Source organism: Bidens hawaiensis, unplaced genomic scaffold (genome assembly GCF_021521415.1).
Source record: "Bidens hawaiensis isolate Kalapana, Puna unplaced genomic scaffold, B.hawaiensis_p1.1 tig00010811_1, whole genome shotgun sequence".
In the NCBI taxonomy this organism is placed as follows: domain Eukaryota; kingdom Viridiplantae; phylum Streptophyta; class Magnoliopsida; order Asterales; family Asteraceae; genus Bidens; species Bidens hawaiensis.
Genome location: NW_027491833.1, coordinates 680,184 through 706,686, shown reverse-complemented (window position 1 = coordinate 706,686; position 26,503 = coordinate 680,184). Strand labels below are relative to the sequence as shown.

General features: G+C 36.7%; 2 protein-coding genes and 1 pseudogene across 3 annotated transcripts; 1 reads left to right on the top strand and 2 right to left on the bottom strand.

The window, feature by feature from the left end:
* Positions 1-1,770: 1,770 nt before the first annotated feature.
* On the bottom strand, positions 1,771-3,504 carry LOC143536533 (uncharacterized). The gene is made up of 2 exons (XM_077030505.1): positions 2,919-3,504; positions 1,771-1,956 (listed from the first exon to the last, which is right to left on the bottom strand). The coding sequence occupies exons 1-2, from the start codon at positions 3,426-3,428 to the stop codon at positions 1,876-1,878; spliced, it is 591 nt and encodes a 196-aa protein (XP_076886620.1). The 5' UTR covers positions 3,429-3,504; the 3' UTR covers positions 1,771-1,875.
* A 12,325-nt stretch (positions 3,505-15,829) lies between these two features.
* Positions 15,830-17,057, top strand: LOC143536493 ((S)-8-oxocitronellyl enol synthase ISY1 pseudogene; annotated as a pseudogene).
* Positions 17,058-22,658: 5,601 nt separating this feature from the next.
* Positions 22,659-25,628, bottom strand: LOC143536529 ((S)-8-oxocitronellyl enol synthase ISY1-like). Of its 2 annotated transcripts, none has more exons than XM_077030502.1 (2): positions 25,580-25,628; positions 22,659-23,871 (listed from the first exon to the last, which is right to left on the bottom strand). In XM_077030502.1, the coding sequence occupies exons 1-2, from the start codon at positions 25,616-25,618 to the stop codon at positions 22,741-22,743; spliced, it is 1,170 nt and encodes a 389-aa protein (XP_076886617.1). In that variant the 5' UTR covers positions 25,619-25,628; the 3' UTR covers positions 22,659-22,740. The 2 variants fall into 2 exon arrangements, with proteins under 2 accessions (XP_076886617.1, XP_076886616.1); XM_077030501.1 differs by lacking the exon at positions 25,580-25,628 and adding an exon at positions 24,007-24,081.
* Between the last annotated feature and the right edge of the window lie 875 nt (positions 25,629-26,503).

Genomic DNA, 26,503 nt, shown 5'->3' with positions numbered 1-26,503 from the left:
TTGAATTGGGTCACTGGTCCTAAACCGAAAACAAAAAACTGAAAAAGAATACATATGACATGTGAAATATGTAAGAATGCATATTAAACCTTGCAATCCGAAACAGAACTTAAAAAAATTGAATTGTGAAATTATGGAAGTCCAACTTTGGGCTGTGCTGCTAAGGCCCAAAGTAGAAAACTGACCCAATAACATGTTCGCTTTGAGCCCTCAAATGGTTGAACCACCTCTTACGGTCATAGTCTTAGTGTCTTACATGGTTAATATTACATGATACTAAGCCCACAACCAAAACCCAATCTTAAACTCACTTAAGAAACAACTTGAATATAAATACTTAACTAGGCTTATAACTATTTTATAAATTTACTAATTAAAATACACATCAATTTCAATAAGGTGGTGTCAAACATACCATATTTTTTTTATTTTTACTAAACATACATCCTTCCTAAATCTTTAAATTAATATAACTGAAATCTTAATTTGTTGTTTTGCCGCTTTGTTATGTTTTCATAAAACAACCATTTTTCTTATTTAAAAATAATTTTTTTCCTATACATGCTTGAAACATTCTTAGAGTGTTTTTTCCTTTTGAAATAACTTTCAGAAATAGTTTACATTTTTTAAAAAATATATTTCCTATAATTTGTTAATTAATATAAAAAAAGATTATTCTCATATACCTGCGTCTGTAAAAGAAACTGATTTCATTTGTTTTTGTTGGGGTAGGTTAGAATGACAAGAAAGAAAATACAAATTTATTTATTTTTTTATTATTATTGTGAAAACAAAAAATGAAATTACTTTTTCGAGAAAAGATTTTAAACATTGAGAAAATGTTTTTGTTTTCCTAAAACGCGTTTTTATTTAATTTTGGGAATTTTTTAAATAACATACTTTTTTAAAAGTCTAAAAATTAATTTTTAAAGGTTGATTTTACAAGTTTTGATTTAATATTTTGGGGGTGGAGTATGACAAGTAGGAAGTGAAGCACGTTTAGCCTATCCATTTCAACATACTATTTCTTATTAAGATCACCTAATATATTAATGTATTCGACCTAACATATTATCTAATATTATAGCGTCCTATACCCGTGGAATAATTTAATATGACCCTAACCCGGCCTTGTACTTAAATATGTGTCTCGAATGTTTTGGGTTTTTTCATTTGATTCGGGTACATTGTTTTTGACACCATAAAGAGTTTAGGTCAAAGCTTCTCCAACAAGTCCATCTAAACTTTTTCAAAAGGCTACATGGACAAAAGGTGTCCCCTCCATGTCTCTCATACACATAGTTTATATGCATTACTTCTCTCGTCCTATTAAAAGTGTTCATATTTACTTTTTTGTTTTCATCATTATAAATGTTTACTTTCAAAATGTATCAGCCAATTTTCAAGTTTACCCTTAAACAGTAAACACACACAACTAACAATAATAAACAATATTGATGGACTCAAATTTCAAGGGCATTATTGTCATTTGATAAACAAAAAAAGTAATCATTCAATTTACCTTAAATTATGTGTTTTTCAAACTATGACACTTTTAATGGAACGAATGAAGTATTATTTTAACACTTAAAATGACTTTTGAAAATGTGTAATGTTTAAGAATAAATGTGTGTTTACGAGTGTTTGAAATTAATCTGATATATTAGCTGACTTTAAATGCTTTTAACAGTCTGTAATACAGTGAAATGCTTTTATAGGGTTGAAATATATGCCGTTAAAGATATGGTAAATAATAAAAAATCACTCAAAACAGTTAATAATAATATAATAAGTCCCCCAAACACCATCCACAAAGAATCCAACAAAATTCACTCGATAATACAATGAAAGAAGTATAAATACTCCAATATCGATCTAGAGTAGCAGCAAGTAAGCAAGTGCCGATCCAAAAACCAACCAACTTCCATATACTGATCCCATCTTCCCAACACCACTCTACAATATCAAGACCAAACACATATGTTAATCATTAAAAATATATAAAACTAAAACAAAAAAGTACTTTATTTCTATTTGTAAATTATAAATGTAGATCAAGAAAACGACAATCCATGTATAAAACCAATATTCCGTACTGATACCGATGGATCGGTTTCATTAACCTCACGTGACTACCATCATTCTATTTAGGTTCAAAGTTAGCTTACTTGCTTCTTAATTAGTGAACTATTAATCAGTTCGATCAGGTAATTATTTAGATACCTAGACCATGTGTAGTCAAAATTAGACAAACCCGGACGTTTTACGACATGTGGTGCTTAGTCAGCATTTTAAAGTTTTGCAAAAAAAGTGTAGTTGGAAAATGCTCATAACTCTCCTACATTCGTTATTTTATTCCTACACTCTCTATCTTTCACACAACTCGCCAGAAAACACCGGTCATTGAAAGTTATGTACATATATAGCTTGCACACCAAAACACTACCCATTATGCCTCAGGGTAATATTCCCAGGCATTATGGCACCAAAACGCCACCATAATGTCTCCACTATGGATGGTCTTAGATCCATATCAGCTTTATATAAATATGTTTAAATTTAACAATGCTATTTTAAGTGCTTAAAAGTTGTTGGCTAATTGCCTAATTACCGAGTGGACCAGATTGTCCCGGTCTAAGTATCTCATTAAGTTAATATTTGGTTACATGGCTTTAGCGTTTTATTAGTGAACTCGTTGACCAAGTCGGGTTAGCAATCCTATATACATCAACCGAATTAGAGTTATGTATTAGTTATAAGAGTTACTATAATCGTTTTTTAAGTTATATTTTCCTGGTTATAATAAAAGTCAATTTATTCTATATATTATATTGTCTGTTCTTTTGTTAATCAATTATTATCGATCTTTATAGGTAGTGAAGTAAATGAGTAATGTAAGCTAGGTGCAAGTAAATTACCACATCAGTAGCTGCTGGTGCCACTGCCGGAGATAAACCCGTGGTGGTGACGGCCGGAGAAGGTGATCCGGTAGGTGGCAATGGTGGGCTCAAAGTTAAAGGTGATGGAGCTGCCGTTGGTGTGACGGCTGGAGAAGACACTGGGACAGGAGCTGGTGGTGGTGTAGCCACTGGTGGAGGAGTTGCCACTGGTGGTGGTGTAGCCACTGGTGGTGGTGTAGCCACTGGTGGAGGAGTTGCCACTGGTGGTGGTGAAGTTACTGGTGGAGGAGTGGCTGTTGGTGGTGATGCTACTGGTGGTGGAGTTGCTACTGGTGGTGGTGAGCTAACTGGTGGAGGAGTGGAGACTGGTGGTGGTGAGGTGACTGGTGGAGGAGTGGAGACCGGTGGTGGAGTGGTGGTGACTGGGGGGGTTGGGGTGGTGGTGGGGGAGGAGGACGGTGATTGACCGCTGACAGAAGCGACGACAAGGCAGATAAGGGCCGTGAGAAGGGCAGCCTTGCAATCCATGTTTCGTCGGGACGGTCGGGTCAGAACAGTTTTCTTGTAGTGAGAAAGTGTTTTGTGTGATCTTGTGTGTATGTGTGTGTTAGGTTATATAGGGAATTAATTGGTGTTTGATGACCTTCGGGTGATAATTAAGAGCATAAGCCACAACTGTTGTCAAAGTTATATTATGTCATTCTTTATTTTCCCAATCTTTTTCATATATCACATTGTACTTTAGCAAGTTTATAGAATATAACAAAATGTAATATCTTATATTTAACATTAACAAATTAAACGTGTTATCTATACATGGGAATAACATAAAGTACATTGACCGTTAGAGGATGAAAATGGTACTTCAAGACATTGTGATTACGGCTTGTGAACGATGCTATTTTCTCAAACATCCGATCGTAGCATCAACAATTGGGGGGGGGGGGATATAAATCGCTCGGGTATCTTTGGATCAAAATTACAATTTCTCGTTTTAGTCTTTGTAATTTCTTTGGCTTGTAGGGAATTGGTTGGGTCGTTTTTAATTAAAGAAGTTTGAAAAAAAAGTACATTGACCGTTTTACTTATTTATAAATGTATCTTTTAATCTAAATAAATATTTGTAAACGTATAAAATTTATATAAATTATGAGTTTTGATTTTTGAAAGAAAATAAACAACCAAGATAAGAGCAATTCACGAAAGGAAGTATAATTAAAGCAAAGAATGATAGTAGGCATGGCCCGACTATCACTACCAAACAATCTTGATTTGTACCAACGTTCGTTTGGTAAACTTTGGACCCTTCTCTCTCTATTCATGAAATGTTATCATGATTAAAATAAAATATCTGATAATTTTTCAAATTTAAATAATTTATTAATTATTAAAATTCAAGCTCGATCTAGGACTTAAGAACTCAAATTAAATCTATCCTCTTGTAAGTAATTTTTTAAAAAACTCTATTAGAAAACAAATGAGTACCAATTAACCTATATATAGTTAACCTTTTTATGCAACTTCCTAGTCACAATTAATCAACATCTCAAAATGTATAAACTTGTTGCATCTCTTGACTTCAATCAAACACAAACTAATTAGGTATCGATTAGGTATGTTCACAAGTAAAGCATTTATCAAGCTAGTCGAGAGATGTTTATTTAACAAGCTTGTGTAAATCTCAAACATAAAATAATTCAAATTACGTTCCATCACGAGCCAAACAAGGACCTTCAAAATTCCCATGTACATTCACACATTAGTGAATTTGTCAAGTTCAATGTACATAGATCTAGATTGATCACTATAAAACGTCTAATGATAAATTTTAAAATCACATGAACTATGGCTTCTAAAATAAAAGGTGTTGAAAAATCAATGATGACCTACGAAAACTATTATGCAAGTATAAGAAAGATCACCAAGGATGCACTCAAAAATACAATACACTATTCGTGCATAATCTCATTAAGTTATTTCAACATTCAAGCGAACCAAGCCGAAGGACATATTCATACGGCTACTACTTCACCTTAGTACTCAATATTGTTTTAATATAATTGGGCTTTACTTAAACCAAATGAGAAGTCACAATAAACACTGATACGAGTTAAGAGTTGCGAAGTATATGTTTAGTAATGTGATTCCTTTATCTAATTATGAACGAAGCCCCTAGACACAAGGGTTTCAAAGGGAAACACCCCAGCCCTGGCTAGACCACTAGGCATAAAAAAAAGAATTAATCTGAAAACAAAATCTACCTTTAAATATTAATTGATACAGAGATATAGATAGGATAGCTTGGAAGTTAATCTGAAATTATTATTAAAGGACAAGAAATGTGGTGTAAAGCATGTGAAGGTGGAGCATAAGACAGCTGGAGAGACCTGATTGATTGCTCAAACTATTCACCATGTCATGGAGTCATGGTCATGCATGTATGTGACGAGGAACATTCTCAAAATCTCAATGAGCCTATTGGACCATCGAAAGCAACATCAAAGATATCGTGGTGTGAGTTGTACATCACAATATATGTTTTTTTTGTTTTTTTAAATATAATATATTTGAAGTGTAAAAGGTTTTATCATGTTTTAAAAAGTACAATAAAATGATGTATTAAACGTTAACCATGCCTGAAGTGATATGGCACCAGACCCAACGTTGTCTAAGATTATTTGTGTAACTACAAGTGTGAGCATGTAAATAGGCGCCTTCAAAGAGTTTTAACAAAAGTGTGTCGGACAAATAACTTTTACATGGTGTTTTGTGTAAATTCGATTAGACGAGCCTACTAACTTTTAGTTGGTTCATTAAATAGGATAAAAGTGTTAGATGATGTAAAGTTTGACACTAAAAGGGATATAGTGTGGGGGCAAGGTGTGTCTGCCATTTATTCTAAAGATAGAGGGTTCAAATTCAGCAATGTGCAAGTATATGTGTTTTATAGAAGTATCTAGAGATAGGTAATTTGCCGTTAAAAAAATCATTTTCACATCTTGATTCTTATCATTTAAAGCATTTGCTAACGATAACAAATGTTTAGTGCCTCTGTTTACGTCATCTAGAGTTGGGTAAAAGGGATCCTAGTTATATTGACACATCCATTATCGGGGAAAAAAGGAAACACTTGCAAGTTCTAAAATGTATTCTTGAAGATGTTCATGGTTAAGGTGTATCATGAGTCATGAGAAACAGTTTAGCCTCTATCTCTGCAAGGTTTATAGCATGGGCAAATAACTCCTTAAGCAAATACATGTATATGGCAATTATCTTCTGCCAAGAATTTTGTACCTTTTCTTCTTGGAACAAGGTTGAAAACACATGTTGATGTTTAAGGTAGTATGTTTTAAATGAAAATGTTGTGATAGATTAGTTGTGAAGTCACTACAAACCCGAAAGGCTCATGTGTAAGGAGTGATCAATATGCATGTTTGGTAACCTTATTACTATATATGTTTTACTCTTAATACCTATACGTGCGTAGTATAGGCTTGTATACAATTTAAAAAACATAGAATATATACTTACAATACCATTGACTTGTAAACACAAATGTTGGACCAAAACTCTAGGCATATGTGGTTTTTCTCGGAACCATTTTTATTATATATGAACTAAGAAATATTTTTAGTGACGAGTATGTTATGCTGGCTGAACCTAAGTTAATACAACTCTTGAGTTGTATAAAATATATGACTGTGAGAAACATGTACGGATTCAAAATGTTTTAAAGGAACTATATTTGTCGTAGTTTTTTTGTATTTTTTTATTTATTTTAGATTGTAATAATAATTATGAAAAGAAAATCATTTGAAAGTGAAAAGATATGAAACCAACATGTATAAGATATTAATTCTTTAATACATTGTTGGTTGGTTAAGGAGACGGTTGCTTACTAAACAAATTAACATTTTTTTGAATGATGAAAGTTTACATACTTTTCCCCTTGGCCCACTTAAAAAGTACATATCATAGATTCATAGCTTGAGACATCTAACAACTAAATCATTGTGAACATTTTTTTTTAATTTTTTTAATCAAAAGGCAATTTAACCTTTATGAAATCTTCAACGGTTCAAAGGGTTATAAAAGCATTCACTTAATCAGCTGTTTATCAGATCTTCATACATGCTTCAAAAACATTTACTTTCAAAAATAAGTCCAAACATTCGTATCAAATGCTTAGTTTGTTATTTAGTTTAATACAACTTTACTTTTTATATAAAGTTTCAAGTGTTTTAGACGTTAAGTTTTTCTTTCCCGTTTCTTTTCTATATAGGGTTTTTGAAAATCATTAATGGTTTCGGTGCAACATGTACGTTTAAGTTTAAGTAAAGATTACTTTTTTTTATATATAAAGTTCCAGAGACGTTATTGTTTTCTATAATAGTGTTTTTCATTTCGTCCTGAGTTTTATTATTTCACGTTTTAATGTGCCACAACGTGCACGTTGTTCAACCTTTTAATAGCTATATTTTGTACGGTTTAACTGTCATGCCACAACGGCACAATGTGCGGGGTCCTATTTACTTAGTTAATAACTATTTGTATTTCTAGGAATTCGATAAAGAGTACTAGAATAAAAAAACTAGTAACTTCAAACGATCCACCGGTTCCTTTAATCGATCTATCATATTTTATGAATCAATCGTCCAAAGACATTACTTCCCATAAACCTCGTGATAGAGCGCATGGTCCTCTCGATTAATCAAATGGGGTGTCAAAATCAGGGAAATTTGTATCCCCAAGTGTAATGTCGTGTCTAGCCACATGGATGTCGAGGTGCACAAAAATTAGGCGGTGAACAGAACCTAAGTTGCTTATGTGCGGGGTGAACAGTGGCTTTTCAAATATATAAAAAAATAACTACGTCTTTTAAAATATAAAAATAACTATAGGACCCCGCATAGTGGCTTTTCAAATAGTTATTCCTAGAAATATATTAAAAAGTTATATGGGGTGAACAGTGGCTTTTCAAATATATTTTTAAAATGGTTGCGAATGAAAGAAAGACAAATGATAATGATATAGATATAAAAAAATATTATATAATTGAAAAGGAGAGAGAAAGTGCAAGGGCCCTCTTAGTGGTTGTTTGACCGGTCAGATGGGAGTCTTGGGAGGTGACAGGGTAATAATTTTATAGAGATTTACATATTTAGTATAGATTTGTAGGGTCAAGTTATTTTACAAAAAAGAACAAAAACGAGAAGGATTTGTAGCCATACAAAAAACCTTCAAAAAAACTAATAAAAAAACGTAAAAATTAAAAACAAAAAAATGTTTTCACCATCTTTCTCGTTCTAAAAAAAACAATAGTGAGTGAAAAAGATCGTTTTGTCTTTTTGTTTATCATTGTGTTTTATGTTTATTTTCGTTATTGATTGTGTTTTTTTTCTTGACATTATGTCTTTTTTTTCTTGATATTGTGTAATATTACTGAATATTGTGCTATATTTTGTTCGGCATTGTGTTATATTTTGCGATCTATTGTGTTTCTTTTTAAGTTATAATTGTGTATGTTGTTCATTCTGATAATTGTGTCTTTGATCTCGGTATTGTGTCATTTCGTCAATTTTTTTTGAACGAGAATGATGGTGAAAACTTTTTAGTTTTTTTAATTTTTTAGTTTTTTATTTATATTATGAGTTATGATTTTTTTATTATTATTTTTGAATTATTTTAAAGGGTTTTTTATGTGGTCACAATCCTTCTCATGCTTCTTATTTTTATCTTATTTTGTATTTTAACTATACCCTAGATTTGTAATGTTATATAAACAAATCTAGGGTAAATGGGGGGCTACATTGGGGTGCTTTTTGTCTCAAAGTAGCCCCACTCCACCTTGCCTTAACCGAACTCGGCTTCTAAAGTATTTGTTGGCTCAATTATTGTTTGGCTTAAGTGTAGGGCACAACTCAAGAAATAAAAGAGTTTTATTATATTTGGTAATGTATTGGCTAACAAGTTATGTTAGTCTATATAAAACGAGTTATGGTAAGACATTATAGATTAAGAAGTTGATGCAACCAAGTTAGGGTTCATCAAAAGTACAACCGAGTTAGGTTTGAGAGTTTGTAATCAGTTTTTATGTTATATTTTCTGACTAATATAAACGGGAGTTAGTCGTTTAATTCGTGTTTGATTATCGATAAGGAACTTGAGTATTTTTCTCTTATTCAATGATTAATCACTTAATTTTATTCAACGATTAATGTTAAAAACTAGTACCTTGAAGAGTTGAGGCAATCAAACAAACGATTTGTATTGATCGAATGAACCTGGATGAATTAAACAAATAGAAATTAAAATTGAATGAACTAATAGCTATTCAAAAGGGGGTTGCTACATAACTTTTTGCCCATTTTCCTGCCACTTTATTGTAATCGTTTTGTTTCATAATAAAATATAGGAAACTTGTACTTTTAAAACATCGTAGTATTACCTTGAATGGTTCAAGCTGCCACAAACTATTATTACCCTAGCAAAAATCTAAAATCTTTGTTTAGGGCAAGGGTGTTTACGATTCGGTTTAAAACTGTAACAAAGCCCAAGCTATATTAGTGTGACACCCGGTAAATTCCCACCCCCTTAAACTAAGTAATCAACCTAATAATTAGGTGATTGTAAATATTATGCGCGCCATGTTAGTCAGCGCGTGCATTTGTTATGTGCGCCCTGCGCGAGCGCGCTATGTTAGAATCAGCGCGGGCACATTATGTGCGCCCGGCGCGAGCATATGTTAGAATCAGCGCGGGCATTTATGTTTGCCCTGCGCGAGCGCGCCATGTTAGCCAGCGCGTGCATGTGTTATGTGCGCCCTGCGCGAGCGCACCATATTAAGAACCTGCGTGAGCATATATTATATGCGCCATGCGTGAATAATTTGGCTTTATGTTTTCATGTAACTTAAACGTTATGTTGTCTATGGGTTGACCATCCCGCATGATGCTAAGGCGGGTGCATCCTACATCGTTTATGCGCGTGCGGAAGGGAACTAACCTACCCGCATGGCGGGAACGTTGAGAGCTAGTTTGTCTGAAGCTCCAGGATGGAATTGACTTCAACATGACTGATCACTATGTTGAAATACCAAAACCACCTGGAGAATCTACAAATGAAACTCAAATGTCCTTAACTGCGAGAAGGTTACGCACCTACCCGCAGCAAAGAAATGTCCTACACGCAGAAAGCTATGCGCACCAAGTTATACGCGCAGAACAACACTTAGTCAATGTTCAGATTTAAGGAAATTGTCCCCGCCCAAAAGAGGGCGGTAGCGTGTTTCAGAAAACTTCTACTTTTTACTGTACACTGTCTAAAGCACTGAAAAAGCAAACTGTAAAAGTCAACTGCCAGCCACCCACTCTCACCAGCCACAGCCCTGCATGTCCTGTCCATATCAAATCAGAATCTTTAATCTACTTTTCTACTCTTTTTTAATAAATAATAATAATTTTCATACTTTATCATCATTTCAAAAGATTTCAATTCCCTAAAGCAAGGGATTATGTTCCCTTGAGTTTGCCTATAAATTTGTAGCCTAAATTATCACCCAAAACACACTTCAAAGAACTACAAACTTGCACTAATCCTTTCCCAAGCATCCGTTGTTTCCAGCTCCGATCCTGTTACTAGGTAAGCCGAGATTATAACCTTGAGATCTACCTTCCAACCCTTATATCTTGATCTTAATATATATATTTGTTATTTAATCGTATTCTAGACCTTCGATTCCGAGGCCAACACCAAGAAAACCCGAATCTCGATTAATCCCTTAACAAGAACCACAGGTGAGTCTCACAGCCCCTATTTTCACTGTTTTCACTACTTTTAAACTGTTTTCGGGGCGAGGGACACGTACTTAAATAATGTTTTATCATGGTATACTTACAAGCTAAGCAAACGATTACGTGTTTAAGTTATGTTTCATGATGAGCAATGCGAACAGTTATCTATGGTTTTTTCGATGATAGTGCACCAGATTCGAGTAAGTGATCACTTTACCATTGGAACTCCAAGGGTAGGGACTGCTGGTTTGATCCGCCCACTCGTAGGGGTCGCACCTCTTACACAGACGAGTGCCTAGTATGGTCATGGGGCAGTACTATGGGTTTGAGCCCGCTCGTAGAGGTCGCTCCTCTTACGCAGACGAGCGCCTTGTTTTCCGGCACAACGTCCGCGCGTAACCCGCGGGACGGTATTACAGCATATATTCGCTCGTAGTGGCAGCGCCACTTACACAGACGAGCACAGTTTTCCAGAAGTGTCCGCGCGTAACCCGCGGGACGGTATTACGTTATTTTAGCTCGTAGTGGCAGCGCCACTTACACAGACGAGCATAGTTCCCAGGAATGTTCGCGCGTAACCCGCGGAACGATTTTATCAGAATATGCTGATAGAGCTATGTTTTACCAAGCATGTGTTTTAATGATGCTAACAGAATTATGTTTCAGAATGATTATGATGCAATACGATTTGTCAAGTTACTAAAACTTGTGAACTCACTCAGTTTATACTGATTCAAATGTTTTTACGTGTCTTTCAGGAGATAACTAGGTAGCGCATGGAGTCACACTTAGAGCACCACACGCGGAACATCTAAAACAAGCTTTTTGGAAGATTTTGGTTTTATCCCCTCGATGCGCACGGTTACCCGCCGCGCAAGGGGATATGGCGAGAAAATCTTCAGTTTTTGTACTTGGATGTTTTTATGTAATCTTAAACAATGTAATGTATTAAACATTTCATGTGCAATGAAAATCTTTGAATGTTTTGCAATGGCCCGTGCTGAATTATCAATCCCCACTCGCGCGCGCCCGGCTGTTTCCGCCGCTCAGGGCCGGGTGTGACAGATTGGTATCAGAGCACTGGTTATAGCGAACTAGGAAAAGAAGTTTTTAACCTAGACTATAACCTTTGGGGAATCGCATGAAATATTTTCAAAAGAATATGTTCAAAAGAAAAATCACACACGCACTTAGGAACACGGGTCACAGTGTCTAGAGATAAGAACATTATGTGCTCTGAGTACATGCGCTAAGTTTGTTATATTTTCTTTTTATGAAAAGAATGCCTCCAACCAGAGCCAAGGGAATTACCATGACACCCGAGGAGCTCGCAGAAATAATCGCGCAGGCGATTGCAACACATGAGGCCAGCAAGGCCGAATCTAGTCAGGGTCGCCAAGAGAACGAGACCCCAGAACCCGAATCAGGAGCCTTGGACAAAGGATGCTCCTATAAAACATTCATGGCCTGTAGGCCTTGGCCGTTCAAAGGCACCGAGGGAGCCATTGGGCTCTACAATTGGATTGACAAGATGGAGACCGTTCTCTCCATCAGCGGATGTAGTGAAAACCAGAAGGTCCTTTACGCGACCTGCATGTTCCAAGAAGCAGCTTCGTCTTGGTGGAAGCTCCAAGTAAAGACTTTGGGGCGAGAAATTGCTCTTCACAAGACCTGGGAAGAATTGAAAGAAATGATGATGAGAAAGTTCTGCTCTCGCGCAGAAATTCAGAGCTTGCAACAAGAATTCTGGAACCACACCATGGTAGGAACGGATATCGATGCCTACACCAATCGTTTCAACGAGCTTTGCCAGCTGGTGCCAGACATGGCAAACACAGAAGAAAAGAAAATCGAGAGGTACATCTTTGGGTTACCTCCTGTCGTTAGAATCCCGCTCAACGCCGCCGCACCTCCGACCTTTGACGAGGCGGTTGCGCGAGCCATCACCCTCACAAGGGATACGGTTCGTGCGGGTATGTTGACTGCTCGCTTGAACGAGCAGCGAACCTCTGACTCCAAGAGGAAATGGAACTCCCACCGAGGATCAGACTTCAAGCAGCCACCGCCCAAAAAGCAGGAAAGCACAAGGGTTTACGCGATTCAAGCCGCGGAACCATCAAGGAAAGGATACAGCGGGCCTTACCCATGGTGCAACAAATGCAAGTACCACCACGAAGGCGAATGCGCGAACGTCACGTGCGCCAAATGTGGCAGACCAGGACACAAGACGGTGAATTGCCGTGCTAAAGAAGCTGGAGCCAATGACAACTGCTACGCATGCGGGAAGCCTGGACACTTCAGTCGGGATTGCCCACAGAAAGGAAACCAAGCTCGCGGGTGAAGCAAAGGAAGAGCCGAATGTGGTAACCGGTACGTTTTTGCTTAACGGTCATTATGCATCTGTCTTATTTGATACTGGCGCTGACCTAAGTTTTATATCCCATGAGTTTAAAAACTCCCTGGGCTTAGCGACCAGTAGGCTAGACAAACCTTATACTATAGAACTAGCCAATGGTAGGCAGTTATGCGCGAATGAAAGGACTGAGCAATGCGTATTAGTCATGGGAGGTCATGAGTTCAATATAAACTTGTTGCCAATAGATTTGGGAAGTTTCGATATTGTGGTAGGTATGGATTGGTTGGTCGAGAATCTCGCGGAGATTGTTTGTCATGAGAAGCAGGTTCGGATTCCACTGTTGAACGGAGAAACTTTGATGATCCAAGGGGAAAGAAAGGGAGTTGCGACGAAACTGATTTCGTGCCTAAAGGCGCGTAAGTGCCTAAGGAAAGGGTGCTACGCCTTCCTGGCGCATGTAGTAGAGAAGAAAGATGAGCGAAGAATTGAAGACTTACCGGTAGTGCGCGAATTCCCAGAAGTTTTTCCTGAAGATCTGCCCGGGTTACCGCCGCCGCGACAAGTCGAGTTTCATATTGATTTGGTCCCAGGAGCTGCGCCAGTAGCTCGAGCGCCTTATCGCTTAGCTCCATCTGAGATGCAAGAGCTATCCAATCAGTTACAGGAACTATTGGATAAGGGTTTCATACGCCCAAGCTTTTCACCTTGGGGAGCTCCAGTACTGTTTGTAAAGAAGAAGGATGGTTCGTTCCGGATGTGTATTGACTACAGGGAGCTGAACAAGCTGACAGTCAAAAATCGGTACCCCTTACCGAGGATTGACGACTTATTTGACCAGTTGCAGGGATCCAGTTATTATTCGAAGATAGATCTACGGTCAGGATACCACCAACTTAGGGTCCATGAGGAAGACGCGCCAAAGACAGCCTTCCGAACCAGATATGGCCATTATGAGTTCTTAGTGATGCCTTTCGGGCTAACTAATGCGCCGGCTGTATTCATGGATCTGATGAACCGTGTATGCAAACCATATTTGGACAAGTTTGTGATTGTGTTTATAGATGATATTTTGATTTACTCTCGAACCAAGGCCGAGCATGAGCAACACCTGAGAATGATTTTGGAATTGTTAAGGAAAGAAAAGTTGTATGCGAAGTTTTCCAAGTGCGAGTTTTGGCTTAGAGAAGTTCACTTTCTCGGTCACGTTGTAAACGAGAAAGGAATTCACGTCGATCCTTCTAAGGTTAAAGCCATCGAAAACTGGGAAGCGCCAAAAACCCCAACAGAGGTGAGGCAATTCCTTGGACTAGCTGGCTACTATCGACGCTTCATTGAGAACTTCTCCAAGATAGCTCTACCTCTGACCGCGCTAACTCAGAAAGACAAGGCGTTTATTTGGGGCGAGAATCAGGAAGCGGCATTTCAAATGTTGAAACAGAAGTTATGTAGTGCGCCAATCTTATCCCTGCCCGAGGGGACGGATGACATCGTTGTTTACTGCGACGCTTCACACCAGGGACTCGGATGTGTCCTTATGCAGCGAGACAAAGTTATAGCGTATGCCTCGCGCCAACTTAAGACCAATGAGAAGAACTACACAACGCATGATCTGGAACTTGGAGCTGTTGTCTTCGCGCTAAAAATTTGGCGCCATTACCTCTATGGTACAAAGTGTATAATCTTTACGGATCACAAGAGCCTTCAACATATATTTGATCAAAAGGATTTAAACATGAGGCAACGAAGATGGGTTGAATTGTTGAATGATTATGATTGCGAGATCAAGTATCATCCGGGGAAAGCGAATGTGGTAGCAGACGCGCTAAGCAGAAAGGAGCGAATAAAAACGCTACGAGTCAAGGCTCTAAGGTTGACCATTCACGCAGATCTCTCTACCCGCATCCGAGACGCTCAGCAAGAAGCCTTGAAACCAGAGTTTGTTAAAAACGAATGCCTTGGGGGTATGATTAAGAATTTGAAACTAAAAGGGAACAACACTCGATATTTTGCCAACCGTATATGGGTCCCTCTCAAGGGAGGATTGCGCGAGCAAGTTTTAAACGAAGCTCACAAGACGCGGTATTCCGTACATCCTGGCGCAGACAAGATGTACCAAGATGTTAAAACGCTGTATTGGTGGCCCAATCTTAAAGGCGCCATCGCGATGTATGTCAGTAAGTGCCTGACGTGTTCAAAAGTAAAGGCTGAATTATCAATCCCCACTCGCGCGCGCCCGGCTGTTTCCGCCGCTCAGGGCCGGGTGTGACAATTAGTTTAGTGGGTAACCGTAATCTGCTAAGTTAATTAATTGAAATGTAGTAATGGATCGTTAAGTTTATAATCCGGCTGCATTCAAGCTACACTATTAATTATCCTAAACTAGACATAAAGCTTCCTATATTTCGTCGGTAGAGGCGCAACCTGTTTCAAACTGTATAAGCCCAAACGGGTCGGTTTTGGTTTTTAATGACTAAAAAGCGTTAGTTACGGTTTGGCTCACGACTTGACCTAAAATCGTCAAAACCGCACCGTCAACCCCAACCCAGATCATTGCGGATCAGTTTGGCTCACGGTTTGACCTAAAAAACCGTTAAACCGCATACATTTGACATTGTATAGTTAATAATAAAAAAAGAAAAACCTAAAAATCAAACCAATATTTTCGTAGATACAGAAGTACGTATAACACTTTGCTTGAGTGTCTATATATAACAGTTTATGAGGGGCTATCTTCTCCATCGATCCATTGGTATTCTTCGAAAACCATTTCTCCATACGCGATGACCTTAGGAGCTGCAAAGGTAACCTAGCATACCATATCTACTCAACTGATCAACTCATGCACTTAACTTTTACTAATCGAATATAAAAAAGCGGTTAATTTTCACAGATAAAGCTCAACGAAGACGACACATTGCCCAAATACAAGAGCGTCGCTCTAGTCATCAGAGTCACTGGAATCGTTGGCAACAGCCTCGCGGAAATCCTCCCACTGTCCGACACCCCTGGTGGTCCATGGAAAGTCTACGGAGTTGCCTGTCGCCCTCGTCCTCAATGGAACGCTGACCACCCGATCGAATACATTCAGTGTGACATCTCGGATCGAGACCAAACACTAACTAAACTCGGTGGTCTCCAAGACATTACACATATCTTCTACGTCACGTGGGCCAATCGATTCACTGAAACCGAGAACTGCGAGGTAAATGGTCAAATGTTCAAAAACGTTCTGGATGCAGTGGTCCCCAGTTCTCCCAGTTTGCAACACGTTTGTTTGCAAACTGGGAGGAAACACTAGTGGGGACCGTTTGAATTGCTAGGGAAGTTATCTCATGATACCCCTTATCACGAAGATCTACCCCGACTCGAATATCCAAATTTTTATTATACTCTAGAGGACATATTATTCGAAACAGTTAAACAAAAGGAAGGATTAACATGGTCTGTTCACAGACCTGGAACCATCTTTGGGTTTTCACCGTATAGTATGATGAATTTGATCGGTTCATTATGTGTTTACGCTGCAATATGCAAACATGAAGGTGTTGCATTAAAGTTTCCAGGGAGTAAAGAAGCATGGAATAGTTATTGGGATTGTTCGGATGCTGATTTGATAGCTGAGCAACAAATATGGGCTGCAGTTGATCCGAATGCGAAGAATGAAGCTTTTAACATCAGTAACGGAGATGTGTTTAAATGGAAGGTGTTGTCTGAGCAGTTTGAGGTTGAGAATGGCGGGTTTGATGAAGGTGGTGAGAGGGTGAGCTTGGCGGAGATGATGAAGGATAAAGGGAGTGTTTGTGATAAGATTGTGAGGGAGAAGGTCTGGTGACTACCAAATTGGAAGAGGTTGCTGCATGGTGGTTTGCGGATGCGATGCTTGGATTTGAGGGCGCGTTGGACACCATGAACAAGAGCAAAGAACATGGGTTTTTTGGGTTTAGGAATACTAAGTCTTCAATGGTTTCTTGGATTCATAAGATGAAAGGTTACAAGATTGTTCCTTGAATTTAAAATATCCTACTGTTATACGGCGGAATGAAGACAAATTAACAAAATAATAGCACATCTATAGTTTGTTTTCTCATCTTTAGTTATGTCTAAGGGTAAACCAACTACTTCATATTATTGTCTAATCAGTGTATTTTTAATTTCATCTATGATTACGAACTAAGAAACTTTAATTTGGAAAATCACTTGGGATCCAGCCATTTCGGGCTCTCATATAATACAAAAAAGTTAAATTAGGTGTGCATGTATTAATATTATGGTAACTGTCGCTTTAAACATTTACAAAAAGTTAGTGCATTAACTCAAGAACAACACATGTACTATACTTGTTTTGTATACCTGGAACTCATATAACCTAACCTCAGCATCTGAAATTAATCAGTTCGTTCGCCAACATGTGAGAATTACAATAAGAACTAGAAAACCAAATTAGGAAAACAAATTTTAAATCACAAGCCAGAAAATAAAAATTGAAAGAAAACCTTAATTGTGAACTGATGAAAGTGGCGCATTGTATCTAACGACAGACCGAAACATATACAGCCTGATATTTACAACTTCATAGAACACCAAGTGATTTTCAAAAAAAAAAATAAAAAAATCCCACCTTTGCTTTGTCCATCCCGGAATGACATGACACCATGACTGACGAGTTTAACGCTCTTACTAAAATGAGACTTGGGAATTGTCCCACGTATCCTCCGATGAATATTATGCGTAGCATGCATGTAGCTCTTCAAGAATAAGTTTAATTCGGATGGCACCCTCGAGCGACATAAGGCTCAGTTAGTTTGTGACGGTTCAAGAACTAATTGATATACTTACCAAAACATAAACCCCCAATAATTAATATTGAATAACTCTCAATATTATATAGAGCAATTATAACTCAAAACCCTATCACACATAACTCGTGTTTCTCTAAATGAACCCTAACACGGTTGCATATCGTGTGTGTCTCTAATGTCTAACCATAACTCGATTTATATAGATCACTAACCTAACTTACTAATAAAGGCATTACCAAATATAATACGGGTCAAGTTATTTTACAAAGAGAAACAAAAATGAGAAAAATGAGAATGATTTGTAAACATATAAAAAAACCCCTCAAAAAATTTTAAAAAAATAAGTAAAAAAATCATAACTCAAAATTTAATAAAAAAACAAAAAAAGTAAAAACATAAAAATGTTTCCACCGTCTTTCTCATTCTTATAAAAAAACACAATGGTAAGTGAAAAAAGTCGTGCATTTTTGTTTATCATTTTGTTTTGTGTTTATTTTCGTCATTAATCGTGTCTTTTTTCTTTGAAATTGTGTTTTTTTTTCTTTATATTGTGTAATATTACTTAACATTATGCTATATTTTGTTCAGTATTGTGTATATTATTTTTTATTTTTTTTGAACGGGAATGATGGCGGAAACATTTTAGTTTTTTTATTTTTTTTTGTTTTTTATTTATATTTTGAGTTATGATTTTTTTTATTATTTTTTGAATGTTTTTTTAAGAGGTTTTTTGTGTACTCACAAATCCTTCTCACGTTTATCATTTTTGTCTCCCTTTATATTTTAACTTTACCAAAAACCTTAATTGCAACCCCATAAACCCATTACTTCATTAATGAATCCTACGGGCCCAATAGGTCCAACCCGATCACCTACACGTGATGAGCCTATTAAGATGGAAATTACGTCCAACAACAGTTGCTCTCAACATGTAGGTATTGATTGTGGGGAGGCTTTTAGCTCGGTTGTCAAACCGGTTACTCTCACGGTCTTGGCCGGTTCATAAATTGGATGTTACAAATTCGATCGGCATCGGGTTATGTAACCGGAACTAAGCAAAATAAAATTAATTTGTTAACACCTAGATACATAAAATTAGGGATGAGCATGGTGCCGGACCGGTACCGACCGGTCCCGATCCCGAAAATCCCGATCCCGAAAATCCCTAATTCTTGGTACCGGTACCGGTACCGAAATATTCGGTTCGGTACCAGTACGGGATTATACCGGTACCGGAGGTAAAAAATCGGGAAATACCGGTACCGGTACCGTACCGATCCCGAAAGTTAAAACTTTGGTACCGACGGTACCAAATCGTTACCAGTCCCGATTTTGCCCATCCATACATCAAATTAACATATTTAAGCACAAAAAAAATAATAAATAAACACACGTCGAGGCGGAGAACCGACGTGAATATGATATATTATCGGCCATAAGAAAAATAAGATATTTAAAACGATGTATATGTGATAGGTAAAACATGGCCGTTGTGACAGCGAATTCAATGGATATCAAATAGGTTCGTTACGGTATAAAAAATAAACCCAAATAATAATTTTGACGAATTAACATATGTATACCAATAACAATAATAATAATAATAATAATAATAATAATAATAATAATAATAATAAAAATATTCACGTGACAAATAAAATTTGTCAAAAAACCTTCTCGAGATGAAATTTGAACTTGCATCCTCCTTTCCTAAGCTCTAACAAGCATATCAACAACCAACATATCAAGTTATCACAATTGATAAATTATTAAAATGATTTACAAAATAAAACTAAACTAATAAAATAATAAAAAAATCTTTTGTGACACCAAACTTATTAAATATACTCATTAGATGGCTCGACATGCCTCTTACTATATGTTGACGACATTCTATTACTCACATCTTCATCCGATGCTCTTAGTCAACATCTCATGTCTTACCTTAATTGCCACCAAGTTCTCCAGTAAAGACTCAGGGTCGTTGAGCTTCTTTTTAGGTATTTCAGTTACACGTACAAGTGATAACATGTTTTTCGTATGCTACCTATGCTCCAAACGTTATTAAAAGGGACGGAATGGATTTCTGCAAACATGCGGCTACCCCGGTTGACACGAACGGGAAATTAAGTGCCTCGACTGGTACGCCGTTTCATGACCCGACCTTATACCGTAGCGTGGATGGGGCTCTTCAGTATAATATTCACTAGACCGGACATTAGTTATACAGTTCAGCATATCTGCATGCATATGCACACACCTATGACCACTCCCTGGGATGAACTTAAACACATTCTTCAATATGTTGAAGTGACGGTGGAATATGGCTAACATTGGGAAAAAATGACAGATCCGTCTTTTCTAGTCTATACTAATGCTGATTGGGTGGGTTGCCTGGACACTCATTCCACCTCTGGTTATTGTGTTTATTATGGTAATAACTTGATCCCTTGGTCTTTAAAGCGGCAACCGACTATATCTCGCTCCAGCGCCGAAGCCGAATATATATAATTTTTTTTAAAAAAAAATTACCGAAAAAAATTAAATATTATTTAAATTTACATGTTTGTATATTTAAAAAACTAAAAATTAACAGAAGATTTTTGAATGTTAATATTATCTGTGGGCGGTGGCTGCCTTATATTCTTGGTAAACATGTAGTTAAAGTTATGAAAAAATGATAATATATTCTTGGTAGTTGGTATTAGGATGAAAATAATATCTTGGAACATATAAATTAACATTTAGTCACGATCTCTATGGCGCCGTAGTGGAAAGGAAACCATAAGTCTATATATAAGATACAATCTTGCCGGCTGTCTTATACAACAAATATCCATTGAATCAATATTTCTCCATTTACACTATCTCTATCTCAACTTATGTTCATGCACTTCAGTTTAACCAATTAATCTTAACTCTGTTAATTAATTTACACAGAAAAAGCTCCATGTAGACGACGCGCCACCCATATACCAGAGCGTCCCTCTAGTCGTTGGAGTCACTAGAATCGTTGGCAACAGCCTTGCAGAAATCCTCCCACTGTCCGACACACCTGGCGGTCCATGGAAAGTCTACAGAGTGGCACGCCGCCCTCGTCCCCAATGGAACACCGACCACCCGATCAAATACATCCAGTGTGACATCTCAAATCATGACGAAACCTCTTAGAAACGATAATACTAAAAAATATTCTAGTTTCTTATTTTGATTGATGATATTACAAGGAAATATATAGAATGGAAAACAAACTAAAATGGGAAATAACAAACAGTAAGGCTAAACAAATGGGAAGTCAAAGGAGGTGATTAAGGGCATAAAAAAAGGGATCCAATATTCCAATAAAACCGTAACTAAACTTGTAGTCTCCAAGACATCACCCATGTGTTCTATGTCACGTGGGCTAGTCGATCCACTGAACCCGAGAACTGTGAAGTCAATGGCCAAATGTTTAAAAACGTTCTCCCCAGTTCCCCCAGTTTGCAACACGTTTATTTGCAAACTGGGAGGAAACACTACTGGGGACCGTTTGAATTGCTAGGAAAGTTATCACATGATACTCCTTATCACAAAGATTTACCTCGACTTGATTACCCGAATTTCTATTATATCCTAGAGGACATTTTTATTCAAATCGGTTGTACAAAAGGAAGGATTAACATGGTCTGTTCACAGACCTGGAACGATCTTTGGGTTTTCATCCAACCTTGATGTTTGGCAGGGGCGGATCCACATATAGAGGATCGGGGTCACGAGATACCGATGTTTTTTAAAAGTTTACTAAAGACGGTATATTAAAATTTTAAATTAGTAGATGGAACTCATAAGATAATTGTTGATTCGGTGAAGTGGTAATTCTTGGGTTTTTCAAGGTGGAGGTCACATGTTCTAAGTCTTTTAGTATTTTTAAAAAGCTTTTTGTTTTATGTGTAGTAACTTTTTTAGTCTCAATGTCGATAGTAGTATAACCCATGTATTTACTCCACTATTTAAAATAATACCATTAAGAATTTTTATTTCCCTTTTCTTTTTCAAAATTGAATAAACATGCCATTAGTTTTTACTAAAAGTTTTTACTAAAATGCCATTAATTAGAGTATTAGGTTACTTACGTGTAACTTTAGTTGATTTTTTCCTAATTCAATCCTTTTAAGAAAATATATAATTAAAGAATAATTTTACCATTTAGTATTTACGTTTAGATTTATCGAATTTATTTGATTTTTTCTATTTTTCTTTAATAGAAAATGTAATTAAGGATTATTATTTTTTTGTTTATTTAGAGACACATTCTTGAATATTAGGGTAAAAATAATTCAAGTTAAGCTTTTGATACTAAAAAATTTTAAGATAATTACTTGGCTTTGGAGGTTTAGTTATATAGTATAGAAAATATTTATGTTGTGACCCTCTTATTGAAATGTTTTAATTCCGTCACTAATTTCATATTGGTAATTGTATGTTGTATTAAAAAAGAATTTATTGTCAACATGACGGTCGAAGATATAAAGATTCGTTTTCAAGATATAAAAAGTTATAGAGAACAACTTTAAAAATTTGTAATGTTTTTTTCTCATTTCTAATGACATCGTATTTTATGGGTTTTATAATGAGTAACGATCATATTTCTTTTAACTATAATATTATTATTTTTTTTATAAAAGTAACCCCCTCTGTATGTGTATAGGTCAAAATCAACCAATGCAACCTAAAATACTTATTCTAAACTTGAATCAAAATCAAGCAAAGGCAACCATATAAAACTTAATTAGATCAAAAACTCGAAGGTAGAATGCATACACATATTTAAACTCCAATTACCAAATCCTTTGTTATTTTTACACATTCTAACCATAACAGAAAAAACCAACAAACATGAAAGCTCAAAGAAATTAAGGAACAATCTTGTAACCTTTCATCTTATCAATCCAAGAAACCAATGCAGATTTGGTATTCCTGAACCCAAAAAACCCATGTTCTTTGCTCTTGTTCATAGTATCCAACACACCCTCAATTCCAAGCATCGCATCCGCAAACCACCATGCCGCAACCTCCTCCAATTTAGTAACCACCAGCCCCTTCTCGCTCACAATCTCATCCCAAACACTCCCCTTATCCTTCATCATCTCCGCCAAACTCGTCCTCTCGACACCTTCATCAAACCCGCCATTCTCCACCTCAAACTGCTCAGCCAACACCTTCCATAGATGCTTCCATTTAAACACATCCCCATTACTTATATTAAAAGCTTCATTCTTCGCATTCGGATCAACCACAGCCCATATATGTTGCTCGGCTATCAAATCAGCATCCGAACAATCCGAATAACTATTCCAAGCCTCTTTACTCCCTGGAAACTTAAACGCAACCCCTTCATGCTTGCATATTGCAGCATAAACGCATAAAGTACCAATCAAATTCATCAAACTATAAGGTGAAAACCCGAAGATTACTCCAGGTCGATGAACTGACCATGTTAATCCTTCCTTTTGTTCAACCGATTTGAACAATATGTCCTCTTGAGTATAATAGAAATTCGGGTAATCAAGTCGAGGTAGATCTTCGTGATAAGGGGTATCATGAGATAACTTCCCTAGCAATTCAAACGGACCCCAGTAATGTTTCTTGCCAGTTTGCAAACAAACATGTTGTAAATTGTGAGCTTTAGGGATAACTGCATCAAGAACGTTTTTTAACATTTGGCCGTTGACTTCACAGTTCTCGGATTCGGTGGCTCGACTAGCCCACGTTACGTAGAAGATATGTGTAACGTCGTTGAGACCGCCGAGTTTAGTAAGTGTTTGATCGCGATATGAGATGTCACACTGGATGTATTCGATCGGGTGATCAGCGTGCCATTGAGGGCGAGGGCGGCGGGCGACTCCATAGACCTTCCATGGACCCCCTGGTGTGTCGGACAGTGGGAGGATTTCTGCAAGGCTGTTGCCAACGATTCCAGTGACTCCGACGACTAGAGCAACGCTCTGGTAATTGGGTGGCGCGTCGTCTACATCGAGCTTTTTCTATGTAAATTAACAGAGTTGTAGTTTTCTATCAGTATAGTTTACATCGAAATAGAAGACAAAAAGAGTTTAAGATTCCATTGGCAAAAGTGAAGTGCATGAACATGAGTTGAGATAGATCATAGAGATTAGTACCTTTGCAGCTCCGATAGCTCCGGCCCACCACCAGCTCATCCTGTGTAATACAGAGAAATGATGATTCGACTGATCATGATGAAAATATATCTAAGACTATCTTGGACTTATACGAAAGTGACTAGATGTACATTTTCTTTTCTTTTTTTATTACATTTTATATCATTATCATTACAGAGAACTTTAGTTTTAATCCAGTAGTTTCTTTAAATTATCAAATATAGTCCAATAGTTTATTTTAGACTTCAATGGTACAATAGTTTCATTTTACTATAAATTTTAGTCCATGCCTTTAACGTCATCCACCGGATCATTAGTTAACCTCACATGAGGGGCTTCTTTTGTCATTTTAAACTATGAAGAGTTTTTTTTTTTTTTTTTTTTTTTACATATTATTTTTAATAACCATAAGATGGATGTGTTTCAGGTCCACCACCGCAAATAATAGCCGTCGAACGAACAAGAAATAATCCCACCTCTGTATTTGCTTCATCTTTCAAACCCTAACTCTACCGAACCTCCCACGTAGATCCGTCACCATAGACATAAACGACGTTTGAAACCTAGGTATGGATGCTTCTTGATTTAAACGTTACAAGCAAAAAAAATTTCAATTGATTTTGTTTATAGTAGATTCCAAGAGTGATCTTTCTGATTCGAAGGTTTGATTCCCGAATTCAGATTATTATCATTTTATTTATTCAATTTCAGATTTGGAATTCAATTGTAGGTCATGATTTATGTGTGTATTATTATATCAATCATTTCATTAAGAATGTTTTAGTTATGTTTGCTTTATCCCAAATAATTCACCTCTTTTTGTTGATTAGATTACAATTTACAAATGGATGGCCTATAGCTACTTCTCAAAAGTTTAAAGAAATGGTTAAAGCTTTGCACCCTGTAGGTATTACATTTTTGTTTATTTGACTTTGATCTTTTTATGGAAAATTTGGAAATTATTCAATACTAAGGTCGTCTTGGATTTTGTTTACAACCATTCCTAGATCTAATGCTGTCAAGCGTGAAGTTCTAGCTGCTTTTAATGTTGTCAAAAGTGCAGCGTTTTCTGCATTCTAATGATGTCAAGAGCGCGACTGATGCTGTCAAAAGTGCTGATAATTCGGGTAATCAAGTCGAGGTAGATATTCGTGATAAGGGGTATCATGAGATAACTTCCCTAGCAATTCAAACGGTCCCCAACAATGTTTCCGCCCAGTTTGCAAACACACATGTTGCAAACTGGGGATCACTGCGTGGAGTACGGTTTCGTTGTGATCCGAGATGTCACACTGGATGTATTCGATCGGGTGATCAGCGTGCCATTGAGGGCAAGGTCGTCTGGCAACTCCGTAGAATTCCCATGGACCGTCGAGTGTGTCGGAGAGTGGGAGGATTTCTGCGACTCTGCGAGGCTGTTGCCAACGATTCTAGTGACTCCAACTACTAGAGCAACGCTTTGGTTGTTGGATGACGCGTCGTCTTCATCGAGCTTTTTCTGTGTGAATCAACATGAGTTTAAGATTAACTGGAAACCCTGAAGTGCATGAACATAAGTTGAGAGAGATAGTACCTTTGCAGCTCCGATTGCTCCGGCCCACCACCAGCTCATAGTGAACACGGAGAAATGATGATCAACAATTTCTTTTTTAATTATATTTTATTGCATTGGTGGTCCTAGGCATATTGTATTTTAGTCGTTAACTATGACTTTTTGTAACATAATTATTATGCCAATAGTTTGTAAGAATGCAACCCTGCCGATCGTTAATTTGTCCTGCTAGTACATGTGAAGTATCCAAACTACCCTTTCATATTGATACTATAATAAAAGTTTTTAAAATTAAAAAGAATGGAAAATAAAATATAGACTACAAGAAAGAAAAAACGCTACAATTAGTGGCTAACTATCAATGACTAATACATCATTCTGGAATCATGATAAGTGTAAACATCATAGATTATTTTTTATGCGACTTCATGTTAGTCACAAATATTCTAACATTTAAATGACGTTTTGGGATCGGTATTATCCTAAAACCTAAAATATTTGGTATTGAATTGGTACTGAAAGTATCCGGTTTAGTATAGGTATCCTGTATCATTTGCTTATCCCTATAATGATATTCAAATAACTAATATAGATGAAACATATTAGAGATTAAAAAATAGTTCAGAATGTATTGAATTAAGGACTTATATTTATTTCTAAACGCCTTTCATATAAGAAAATGATAGTCTCCAATTAAATGGCACAAGTTCTACAAAGTATGCATACTGAAAAATCAATCCCAACATGTCACACTCTGACTTAGGGTCTAGAAGCATGACCACGAGTTGGTGTATGTTTTGTAAATATACCAGAGTTTATGGGTTGATTTTAGCGGAAGACTTTAGGTTGATTTATATATTAATTTACATTGAAAATTTACTTGGGGATTAAATACCTAAGTATTCGTTTACAAAACACTTGTTTATATTACAAGGATTTCATTAT